Below are 13,643 nucleotides of genomic sequence, written 5' to 3' on the forward strand. Positions count from 1 at the left end.
TCGTACACTGGAATGAAGTGAGGTAGAGAGTTAATTCTTGTTAACAAACAGATGTCTTGCAACTTGCTTGAATGCCCAAACAACTGGCTTTCAAGCATTTGCTGCATACATCCTTCAGAATTTCCAAAACACTGACAATGACTTTTCAGGCTTTACGTGCTCAAAGCAAGCACTGCTTACATGGTATAGGGTTTTTTTAAATAAGTTTTACTTACAGAGATCTGTGCCATACTTCAGTCCTACTTTGGGCACCCAGCCCTTGCTCCTGAAGTAGTGGTAAGCCATATATGTTGATCTGAAACTAGGCTGCACTTCGCTGAAGACTTCCCATAGCTTCAGAATGGGTAAAGGCTCCTACGTTCACACAACAGCCAGGAAAATAATGTTCTTAAAGTCATTGGCACTAATACATTTATTTTAATAAACATCTGGCAAGATATTCAACTTCCAAAATAAACACAATGATGCTGCAATTTTGCAAACTATATATCTAATGATGGACTATTTCCGCACGAGAAAGGAATAACACAATTTACTTGTACAAAACAATCCCCTGAATCGTTTGTCCTTGGCTTCAGCACTACGAGAGTTCATCTTTTTTAAGGAATGCATTTCGCAAGCACCTTATTTAGAATAACAGATGCAACCCACTATGTTTGAGTCAATTATGATTCAGTGAGAAAACAGTGTTTAAGCTTTGATGAGTTTCTGTGCCTTCTGGAAATAGTCGTATCCCTCAAAAGCAGAGGGGAGGCACTGAATAATGCACCTGTATACAGGCAGGGGATACCAAACCAACATACATCCAACTGCCCACAGCTCGACTGACTTAAAGGGATACATATATCTCACTCAAACAGTGGTGTCTCTGATCTCATACAAACACCAAAAGACCTCCAGACATGAATACACATCAAACCATTAAGCATAAAGGCATATCTACAAATTAACACATATAAAATATTAAATGTACCCACGCCACTTCATGTTAAATGTTAATATATATATTAAATGTATTTATTTTAAATGTAGAACACAAGAAATGCTACAGCACTATTACATTAATTTTGAATTAAAATTAAAAAAGAAATTGCCACCTATAGTTAAAAAAATATTATGCAATAATACTTATTCTAGGTGATGCACAGAATTAAAAGTAGTTTAATTATACTTTAACAACAAATATTAAAATAACATACATTAAAAAAGGTTAACATTTTATAATTAAATAATAATTTGTTTTGTTTAGATATTTTATCAACATTATATTATATTTGTAAGTTTTTTACATTTATTTAATTTACCATTATTAACTGTGGGGTTTTATTTTAAGCCCCTACCTCCATTATTTTCTATGGGGGGATGTTGCAGTACCAGCCGTTGACCATGTGTGGTGCTAGACTGACTACGGCTCTTCACTGGAGTTATTTACTACTGTTTTGGGTCTCTTTTGGCTGTAGTAACTTTGATAAGTGTAGTTTGTGAAAAGCCATGGTTTTACTCGTTTGTGCGTTGGCGCATGTCCCCCCCCCAAACCGCTCCCTTACTTCTCTCTAATCCCTTTCCCATTTAGTAGTAAATATACCCCCTTTTTCCAGCATATCTACAAATTAACACATATAAAATATTAAATGTACCCTCGCCACTTCATGTTAAACGTTAATATATATATTAAATGTATTTATTTTAAATGTAGAACACAAGAAATGCTACAGCACTATTACATTAATTTTGAATTAAAATTAAAAAAGAAATTGCCACCTATAGTTAAAAAAAATATTATGCAATAATACTTATTCTAGGTGATGCACAGAATTAAAAGTAGTTTAATTATACTTTAACAACAAATATTAAAATAACATACATTAAAAAAGGTTAACATTTTATAATTAAATAATTTGTTTTGTTTAGATATTTTATCAACATTATATTATATTTATATTTGTAAGTTTTTTAAATTTATTTAATTTACCATTATTAACTGTGGGGTTTTATTTTAAGCCCCTACCTCCATTATTTTCTATGGGGGGGATGTTGCAGTACCAGCAGTTGACCATGTGTGGTGCTAGACTGACTACGGCTCTTCACTGGAGTTATTTACTACTGTTTTGGGTCTCTTTTGGCTGTAGTAACTTTAATAAGTGTAGTTTGTGAAAAGCCATGGTTTTGCTCGTTTGTGCGCTGGCGCATGTCCCCCCCAAACCGCTCCCTTACTTCTCTCTAATCCCTTTCCCATTTAGTAGTAAATATGCCCCCTTTTTCCAGCCATTACCCCAGAGCCTCCTATATTTATTACAATGTAATAAACTTACATGTAGGAGGATCTCCCCATAGAAAAGAAAGGAAAGATGTTGTTGGGGATTTACACAGGTAGATTTGTGAATAGCATTTTGTAATACTTTAGTAGTTCTATTGAGGTACTGCTAAAATTACCACAAAATGCAGTTTGTGAATTAGCCCCCATATGCGTAGGGGAAAAGAAGAACCCTAACTGGAGGGCTGAATGGAATTTTCTGAATGCTACAAGATTCCTCTCACCGGAGCATAGGTAAATAGACCTGCATCCTGTCTACCGAAAAGCTGTCACGAAGTGACAGATTGTTTAGGCACTTGAAATTATTTTGAAACCTCAAATACATGAAGACTAGTTAATGCTGGAGAAATGCGCTATTTCTTTTCATTCTTTTGATCAAACAAGCAGTTAGATTTTTAGGAATGAAAGCAGCCAGTCTCGCTATAAACGAAAGAATTAGAGCATTTCCCGAAAGAAAACAAAATGAAACCAGTTTCCACAAATTATTATTGAAAGATTTGCAAAGCCAATGGTTTGTTACAGCAAGAGATACGTTGCAGGGTTACAGGGATGATAATTGATCACAAATGGACTATCAATGGATTTCGAACTATGCAATTTGATAGCTAAAAAATCTAGTTGTGTTGGTGACTGAATGGTCAACTTTAAAATGAGGCCACCTGGGATATCTGTGCAGCACAATTTTACTAATTAGGACAAGTTGTAACCTTCATGTATTTGGGGTCAGAAAGAAGGACCTAAGAAAGTGATACAGTTCAAAACAGTGTGCTTTTGTTAGGGCTATATTTACAAGAACTGCAGAGTTTCTACATCCTTTCACGTGGAGAAACCCTCTTAGCTGAACAACAGAAGGTTGAAAGGACCTAGCATGCTCCTACTTACAGAACAGAACGTTACTGAAACAAGAATGTACTCAGAGGGGGGGGGCGGCAGCTGACGAACATGGCCGCCGCCTACAGAAGCTTCGGACCTCCACAAGATTCCCCAAGCATCCGTCCACTTATCCGTACCTGAATCAGAATGCACTCATGCTTGACGACGTCAGAAGGAGACGGGCACCGATCGACCTGCCCGCGGTGGGCGCCAGCCAAAAATCCACCGAGATCTGCCATAGAGAGTGACTGTGGCCTACATGGCACGTCGAGACCGGGGCCTCCAGTGATCCCTCAGCCCAAGAAACCAGAAGCACGTCTTTCCTCCCACAGGATATACCTGACCAGCAAAGTCCCAATCTGGCCTTTGGGACCTCCAGAAGGCGTGCGCGAGACACCGCATACCGCCCCCCCCCCCCCACAGCGGTCATTGCGACTTTACATGGCCCAACTGCACTAGGATGTGAGAGGGCAATCCCGAATCCCCGGTGAGGCCCTACATCCTATACCAGAGACAGTTTAAATCACTGGGTGCATTAAAGGGGACCATCACCAGAAGTGCTGCAGCCTGCTCCTAACCGGGGACGGCCGCAGCTGAACATCCATCTAAGAGGGAAGAAAACCACACTGCCTGGGCACCAGGAAACAGCAATTTCCCCTCTTTACCTACGGAGCTACCATGAACCTGGGCCCAAAGAACAAGTGAGCACCCACTGCACAACGGCTAGTGCACACCCCGGATAATCGTGTACTTACTGAAAAACGAAGTAAAGGCACACACTCGCCCGCACCAAAGATTAAGGGTGATAAGGAGACCTAGTGACACAGCCCCTAAGTACAATCCGTCGACGCCCCAAAGAACAGTGCCAGACCCTAGGGGTAGGAAACCCAAAAGCCCGAGTGCAATTGCTTTTGGCACAGGCAGGCAACGGTGTGTACTACCACCTAAATTGACTCCGACATATAAATCTACATGTACCTGGCACAATGGGAGGACGGGGTCAGCATGTCACACATCAAACCAAATTAGATAAATCTGCCTGCAATAAGCCAAACCAGGAGCTACCGGACCACCCATCAACGTCCGTAAAAGAACGAATTGCAACAGAAGACAAAGAAGTCAGGAGGGCCAGCCATCGACCTATTTGTGGAAGCTCTAATCCAGAACCACCTGCAAGCCCGATGTCTCTCCAACTACTTCATTCGAGAGAGCCCATCGTGTCCCAGGAGGTAGGCCTAAACCAGGTGTGCCCCCTAGGCCTATACTAGCCCGAATCTTTAACTTTCAAGATCGTGACCTAATTTTGCAGACTGCCAGAGTGGCCCATCCGGTCAGATATGAACAGAGTACGATTTCTTTCTTTCCCGACTCTACAGCCACAGTTGCAAAGTAGCGTCGCAGTTTTCTGGAAGTGAAGAAAGAACTGCGGGCTCGCGAGCTCAAATACTCCATGATGTTCCCCTCAAAGTTAAGAGTGGTAGCCAACGGTAAAGTATGGTTCTTTACAACGCCAGAGGAGGCGCAAGACTATCTTGAGGGGTGGAGCCGGGAAGGAACATGGGCGACAAGCAACAGGCGCACCACAGTCAGAACGAAGAGACGCAGCATCCGCGAGCGAGAGACCCGATGGGGAGGAATGACCAGCTGGAGGGACACCTCCCATTAAAGGACAGCAGTGTTGGATACAACCTGTCAAAAAGTCAAGTGTCCATGAACAATACTGATGGAACAACAAGATCATCGACAGAAGGCCTAGAAAATATAAGACTACCGACCAGATATGCACAGATATTTATAGCCACCTCAGCACCGCCTGGTGGCACTTTCAGACGGGCCCTTGGCTGTGACCAGGAAGAAGCCATAGTGATCGTACTTATCACTGAGGATTCGTGAACGACTGAACAGATAATCTACAACATGCAAGGGGATATTCTGGGAGGGTACCGGGGTGGTCTCACCCCCTACAGAGGTACTGGGAAATGGGTATTAGGCACTCTGCAATGTTGGGGAGGCAGGTAGTTCATAAACCATCATGCAGGGAGGCAGGGAGGGGGGAGGGACGAATGTTTATCTGTATTAGCTTTAGTTTATTTTTTGTGTGTTCTGTGTTATGGTTTACGGTGCACTTTCATTACACTCGCAAGAGACTGCTACTCGGAGACCAGAATCTCTATTCCTCTACTACTGACTCCAATGAGGCACACATCCACCCACCCTAGTCCCCAGGCTTTCGCGTCTGCGCATACTCTACACCTGCCACTAATTTCTTGGAATGTAAATGGCCTCAGAGATAAACTGAAGATTGGACTGATACTACAATATTTTAAACGTAAAGCGCCAGCTGTAATACTCCTGCAGGAGACCCACTTAGAAGGAACAACCTGTAAGGTTCTAAAAAGATGGGGCTTCAAACGGATAGTCCATTCTGAATTTTCATCCGGTTCCCGTGGGGTTGGGATCCTGATTAAGAAACAATGCCCACTCATCATCAAACACACGTACACAGATGAGCAAGGCCGTTTTGCGGCCATATCCTGCTAATGGGAGGGACGATCTGTCAACATTGTGACCGTGTGTATGTACCGCCAGCACTCGTTAGCATTCCCGGTGCTTAGGGCATTCCTACTCCGACTTCCAAAAGGAGAACTCATCCTGGGAGGCGACTATAATGCAACCCTCAATGACGTGCTGGACAGGACACCACACCAACAACACCACCAAACACATTCTCCCCTAGCAGACTTCCTCGAAGCAATAGGCCTAGTCGACGTCCGACGTTCACAATTCCCACAAACACGACAATATACATATCACTCAGGGGAGCATAACAGTCTCTCCAGGATAGACTGTATACTGACATCAGCGGACAATGTTGGAAGATTCATAGATATGACACATTTACCATGGGGAATATCGGACCACGCACCAATGTTTGTTAAATATACATGGAACACATCTACCCAAAGCCGTATATTCCGATATACCCAGGCTATCTAAAAAAACAAAAAGGACGGGGAAGGGCCTAACTGTGACCACAAAGCACTATTTCAGCGACAACGAGTCCTCTGTCCCCTCACCCCTCACTCTGTGGGAAGCATACAAAACCGTTCTCCGTGGACAGGCCATATCCCTCATCACAGACCGCAAATGAGAAAAGGCAAGACTGGTATCGACACTCGAACAGGAATTGAGAGAACTAGAATCATTGCACTCGCAGGACCCTTTAGACACAAACACACACCGTCCTTATCTTAAAAAACAAGAATTCAAGGAATACCTATGGCAGGACACAAAAACTCGATTGACAGCCACGCTCCATACAATTTACGAAGTTGGGGATAAAGCTGGTAGGCCTTTGGCATGGCTGGACAAACGAGGGCGAGCAAGTCGCTGCGTGGCAATACTTCAAAGCACTATGGGAGAAATAGTGACAGACCCCCAAACGATAGTAGACACGCTGCCACTTCACTATACCGATGTCTATAACCCTACAACTACAATACGGCAGGAGGATGCAGAGGCGTTCCTCCGAGACATAAAACTCCCCAGGCTTACAGAAGAAGAAACATTGCTGCTGGAATCAGAATTCACCACTGACGAACTAACAATAGCGATAGGGAACGTACAATCTGGAAAAGCCCTAGGGCCGAATGGCATCCCTAAAGAATTATATAAAAGAAATGCTACTGTTATTATCCCAAACCTATTAAACATGTACAACTTGAGCCAAGAACAAGGAGAACTCCCTAAAGATCAAAGGACGGCAACAGTGGTGGCTATACAAAAACCGGGAAAGCCCGCCAGGGAAAGCACCTCCTACCGGCCCATCTCCCTAATCAACCAGAAGCACGTCTTTCCTCCCACAGGATATACCTGACCAGCAAAGTCCCAATCTGGCCTTTGGGACCTCCAGAAGGCGTGCGCGAGACACCGCATACCGCCCCCCCCCCACAGCGGTCATTGCGACCTTACATGGCCCAACTGCACTAGGATGCGAGAGGGCAATCCCAAATCCCCGGTGAGGCCCTACATCCTATACCAGAGACAGTTTAAATCACTGGGTGCATTAAAGGGGCCCATCACCAGAAGTGCTGCAGCCTGCTCCTAACCGGGGACGGCCGCAGCTGAACATCCATTTGAACTAAGAGGGAAGAAAACCACACTGCCTGGGCACCAGGAAACAGCAATTTCCCCTCTTTACCTACGGAGCTACCATGAACCTGGGCCCAAAGAACAAGTGAGCACCCACTGCACAACTGCTAGTGCACACCCCGGATTATCGTGTACTTACTGAAAAACGAAGAAAAGGCACACACTCGCCCGCACCAAAGATTAAGGGTGATAAGGAGACCTAGTGACACAGCCCCTAAGTACAATCCGTCGACGCCCCAAAGAACAGTGCCAGACCCTAGGGGTAGGAAACCCAAAAGCCCGAGTGCAATTGCTTTTGGCACAGGCAGGCAACGGTGTGTACTACCACCTAAATTGACTCCGACATATAAATCTACATGTACCTGGCACAATGGGAGGACGGGGTCAGCATGTCACACATCAAACCAAATTAGATAAATCCGCCTGCAATAAGCCAAACCAGGAGCTACCGGACCACCCATCAACGTCCGTAGAAGAACAAATTGCAACAGAAGACAAAGAAGTCAGGAAGGCCAGCCATCGACCTATTTGTGGAAGCTCTAATCCAGAACCACCTGCAAGCCCGATGTCTCTCCAACTACTTCATTCGAGAGAGCCCATCGTGTCCCAGGAGGTAGGCCTTAACCAGGTGTGCCCCCTAGGCCTATACTAGCCCAAATCTTTAACTTTCAAGATCGTGACCTAATTTTGCAGACTGCCAGAGTGGCCCATCCGGTCAGATATGAACAGAGTACGATTTCTTTCTTTCCCGACTATACAGCCACAGTTGCAAAGTAGCGTCGCAGTTTTCTGGAATTGAAGAAAGAACTGCGGGCTCGCGAGCTCAAATACTCCATGATGTTCCCCTCAAAGTTAAGAGTGGTAGCCAACGGTAAAGTATGGTTCTTTACAACACCAGAGGAGGCGCAAGACTATCTTGAGGGGTGGCGCCAGGTCACTCATCCTGGTAGAGCCGGGAAGGAACATGGGCGACAAGCAACAGGCGCACCACAGTCAGAACGAAGAGACGCAGCATCCGCGAGCGAGAGACCCGATGGGGAGGAATGACCAGCTGGAGGGACACCTCCCATTAAAGGACAGCAGTGTTGGATACAACCTGTCAAAAAGTCCAGTGTCCATGAACAATACTGATGGAACAACAAGATCATCGACAGAAGGCCTAGTAATTATAAGTTTACCGACCAGATATGCACAGATATTTATAGCCACCTCAGCACCGCCTGGTGGCACTTTCAGACGGGCCCTTGGCTGTGACCAGGAAGAAGCCATAGTGATCGTACTTATCACTGAGGATTCGTGAACGACTGAACAGATAATCTACAACATGCAAGGGGATATTCTGGGAGGGTACCGGGGTGGTCTCACCTACTACAGAGGTACTGGGAAATGGGTATTAGGCACTCTGCAATGTTGGGGAGGCAGGTAGTTCATAAACCATCATGCAGGGAGGCAGGGAGGTGGGAGGGACGAATGTTTATCTGTATTAGCTTTAGTTTATTTTTTGTGTGTTCTGTGTTATGGTTTACGGTGCACTTTCATTACACTCGCAAGAGACTGCTACTCGGAGACCAGAATCTCTATTCCTCTACTACTGACTCCAATGAGGCACACATCCACCCACCCTAGTCCCCAGGCTTTCGCGTCTGCGCATACTCTACACCTGCCACTAATTTCGTGGAATGTAAATGGCCTCAGAGATAAACTGAAGATTGGACTGATACTACAATACTTTAAACGTAAAGCGCCAGCTGTAATACTCCTGCAGGAGACCCACTTAGAGGGAACAACCTGTAAGGCTCTAAAAAGATGGGGCTTCAAACGAATAGTCCATTCTGAATTCACATCCGGTTCCCGTGGGGTTGGGATCCTGATTAAGAAACAATGCCCACTCATCATCAAACACACGTACACAGATGAGCAAGGCCGTTTTGCGGCCATATCCTGCTAATGGGAGAGACGATCTGTCAACATTGTGACCGTGTGTATGTACCGCCAGCACTCGTTAGCATTCCCGGCGCTTAGGGCATTCCTACTCCGACTTCCAAAAGGAGAACTCATCCTGGGAGGCGACTATAATGCAACCCTCAATGACGTGCTGGACAGGACACCACACCAACAACACCACCAAACACATTCTCCCCTAGCAGACTTCCTCGAAGCAATAGGCCTAGTCACGTCCGACGTTCACAATTCCCACAAACACGACAATATACATATCACTCAGGGGCGCATAACAGTCTCTCCAGGATAGACTGTATACTGACATCAGCGGACAATGTTGGAAGATTCATAGATATGACACATTTACCATGGGGAATATCGGACCACGCACCAATGTTTGTTAAATATACACGGAACACATCTACCCAAAGCCGTATATTCCCGATATACCCAGGCTATCTAAAAAAAAAAAAAAGGACGGGGAAGGGCCTAACTGCGACCACAAAGCACTATTTCAGCGACAACGAGTCCTCTGTCCCCTCACCCCTCACTCTGTGGGAAGCATACAAAACCGTTCTCCGTGGACAGGCCATATCCCTCATCACAGACCGCAAATGAGAAAAGGCAAGACTGGTATCGACACTCGAACAGGAATTGAGAGAACTAGAATCATTGCACTCGCAGGACCCTTTAGACACAAACACACACCGTCCTCATGTTAAAAAACAAGAATTCAAGGAATACCTATGGCAGGACACAAAAACTCGATTGACAGCCCCGCTCCATACAATTTACGAAGTTGGGGATAAAGCTGGTAGGCCTTTGGCATGGCTGGACAAACGAGGGCGAGCAAGTCGCTGCGTGGCAGAACTTCAAAGCACTACGGGAGAAATAGTGACAGACCCCCAAATGATAGTAGACATGCTGCCACTTCACTATACCGATGTCTATAACCCTACAACTACAATACGGCAGGAGGATGCAGAGGCGTTCCTCCGAGACATAAAACTCCCCAGGCTTACAAAAGAAGAAACATTGCTGCTGGAATCAGAATTCACCACTGACGAACTAACATTAGCGATAGGGAACGTACAATCTGGAAAAGCCCTAGGGCCGAATGGCATCCCTAAAGAATTATATAAAAGAAATGCTACTGTTATTATCCCACACCTATTAAACATGTACAACTTGAGCCAAGAACTGGGAGAACTCCCTAAAGATCAAAGGACGGCAACAGTGGTGGCTATACACAAACCGGGAAAGCCCGCCAGGGAAAGCACCTCCTACCGGCCCATCTCCCTAATCAACGCAGAAGCCAAGATATTGGCCAAAGCACTGGCAAACAGAATGACGCCCTTCCTGGCTAAGTTAATACACCCGGATCAGTCGGGGTTCATGCCAGGCAGGAATACAGCCCTAAACCTGTGAGGAATACACAACGTGCTGGGGCGTAAATATACGATACAGGAAGAGGCCATAACATTGTCTCTACACGCCCGTATGGCCTTTGATACAGTTGAGTGGCCTTTACTATTTGCGGTTCTCGAGTGACTGGGATTCGGACCCAAGTTTTGCTCCTGGGTAAGATTATTATACACAAACCCTCTTGCGCACGTAGTAGCGAACGGCCGTATATCGAAGGAGTTCCCTCTGGGGTGCGGCACCAGACAGGGATGTCCGTTGTCGCCGCTCCTTTTCACACTCGTGCTGGAACCATTAGCTGCATGGATAAGACAGGATCCGGTTATACGTGGGCTCCGCTGGACTGAGGACTGGGAAGACTGCATATCCTTATATGCAGATGACATCCTCTTGTATATGGCCTCCCCCAACCGCTCAATGCATAGAACTTTGAATATATGTGACTATTATTGGAAGCACTCCGGTTACACGATCAACTGGAGCAAATCAACCTTGTATGTCCTGCCAGGCCCACCGCTGAAGCTACCTAGATGATGTGCTGTGAAAATAGTGGAGGACAGTTTTAAATACTTGGGGATTCATATCACTTCAGACCGGGAGGACTTTATGACCCTAAATCTTCTAGAACCCCTAAAGAGATTACGCAGGGATACCAAACATTGGCAATCCTAACCACTAACACTGCTAGGGAGGGCAGCGCTCTTCAAAATGATGGTGTTCACTCGATTCCTTTATGCTCTGCATAACACCCCATTCTTAGTCCCCTCCGTCCTATTTCCGCTCGATTGGAACATAAGGGACCAAACTCCTTTGGAATGGGAAACCAGCCTGGATAGTGATAACCAAATTAGTTAGGACTTGGTATGATGGTGGCATTGCGCTCCCCAATATACAAACGTATTACTGGACATCCCAACTGGCCGTAATAAATCAATGGGTTCAGGTCCCGCATACTGACCCGGCCTATCACCTGGATAGACTTGTCCTAGGGCTGGAGGGGCTCAACTGAGCGCTATGTAACACTAACCACAAGATGGCTCTATTAGGACCGGCAAAGTATACGATTCAGCTTTGACATATGGTCCAAAAAAAGCTGGGTTGGAATAATAAGATCACGCAGGCAACACCCCTTTGGGACATCGGTAAACTAGGCAAATTGCACAATAGCAAAAGATTCAGACAATGGGACATCATCGGAATATCAAGGGTGGGGGATCTGTGGGACAAGGATAAAATAATCCCATTCACCCAACTCTGAGACCAATACGAGATGGCACCTACGGAAAGATTTCGCTATCTTCAGATTAAGCACGCCCTAGAGGCTGTCATCCCACCTGACACTGCCCTCCCTGAAGCTTCCCCGTTAGACGACAGACTCCTAATAGACCACATGGACAGAAAAGCCACCTCCTTAACATACCACAAAATTATAACCAACTACCCTGACCCTACACAGTCTCTCTAGGAGAAGTGGCAGAGAGGTGGGAGAGTTAGACGAGACTGACTGGCAAGAGGCATTAGCATCTCCGAAGGAGGTAGCAATCTCCTCGAAACTCCGCCTAGTGAAACTTAAAGTGCTCCATAGGATCTACTACACAAGAATAATACTATGCAAAATAGGAAAGGGGCAGTAGGTACATTTTATCACACAATGTGGGAATGCCCAGCAACAGCGACATACCGGGAGAAGGTTATGTCCACAATAACATGAATCAGTGAGGCCCCTGTACCACCAGAAACTAAACGATGACTATTAAACATATGGGATGCAACAGTGCAAACCTGGGCGACACTGGGACACTGGGAATGATGTTAGCTAAGAGGAACATAGCCAGACTATGGGGGGCACGAAACACTCCCATGATACGAGACTGGAGTAAAGACATGGATATGGCCATGGTGGCCGAAAGAGCGGTGTGCATAAATAGACGATGCCCCAAAAAATGGGAACGGTTATGGGGAAAGTGGAATGCCTTTAGTGGGGGGATATGTACCAAACCTGCTACGGAGTCATCCCAGGAGGACAGTTAGAGCACTGCACAGTGATGAACTGATTCTGATCTCAAGTTTTCATCAATGTATATTTATCAATATACTGAAGTAATGTAAGACGAATGTATAATAAGTACTGGCTCTATTGATTACGGATTGTGATAGTATATGTTATGCACCAATAAAAAAAAAAAAAAATGTACTCAGAAAATATGTTTGGTCCTGTCATAGCGACAATTTTCCATCGAAGCAATCTATTGACAGTAAACCCAAATGAAAAAAGTCTTACCTCATTATAAGTGATACTTAAACACCCCAAAGCGTAGACCAGGAAGAAAGCCTAAGGGGAAAACAACTTTGACTTAAACCTTTGTCAGATTTTAAAAATAAAAATATCATATTTGTTTTTGCATGAAATCGAACAATGCTTCCAAGATGAGCTGCACACCATGTACAAGAACTAGCTCATGAGCTCTGAATTTCAACATAGGCTTTTTGAATGTAATTACTAACCACTGCAAACAAATCCAATCATGGTTCTTTGTTAATTTTGTCAATTCCTCATAACGCACTACATTGTAAGTGCAATACCTTTCTAGGAATCTGACTAATATGGCAAGTGCCAGTCCATGCATAGATGTCAGCATATAGTTGCTAAATTGAATGAACTGGTCAGGCGGGACACAAAGATACTCCCTTGGTGGGAGACATAGAAGGTTGGAGTGCCGGGTGAAGCGCCCTCCCCTGCCCGGGCACTTGCTAATAACTACACCACACACGGAGATTCATTTTACATGTCTTTATTCATCAGTGTAGAACTGTGAACTCAAAATTCTAAAACTGCATTCACTTCACTATGCTCCAACAATTATGTAGTTCATCACGAGCCAAATGGGGTTGGTCATTGCTAACTCACAAGGCACTACATCTCCGCCTTTGTAAAATAAAA

At 45.0% G+C, this 13,643-nt stretch overlaps 1 protein-coding gene across 1 annotated transcript in view; it reads right to left on the reverse strand.

Moving 5' to 3' along the window:
- Positions 1 to 13,643, reverse strand: part of TSEN2 (tRNA splicing endonuclease subunit 2) — an 82,301-nt gene that overhangs the window by 22,288 nt on the left and 46,370 nt on the right. Inside the window, exons 6-7 of the mRNA XM_085624860.1 lie at positions 12,984 to 13,034; positions 216 to 354 (exon numbers count right to left, since the gene is read on the reverse strand). Of these exons, the coding sequence (XP_085480986.1) occupies positions 216 to 354; positions 12,984 to 13,034 (190 nt within the window). The remainder of the gene's footprint in view (positions 1 to 215; positions 355 to 12,983; positions 13,035 to 13,643) is intronic.

This window comes from Triturus cristatus, chromosome 9, assembly GCF_964204655.1.
Source record: "Triturus cristatus chromosome 9, aTriCri1.1, whole genome shotgun sequence".
NCBI lineage: Eukaryota > Metazoa > Chordata > Amphibia > Caudata > Salamandridae > Triturus > Triturus cristatus.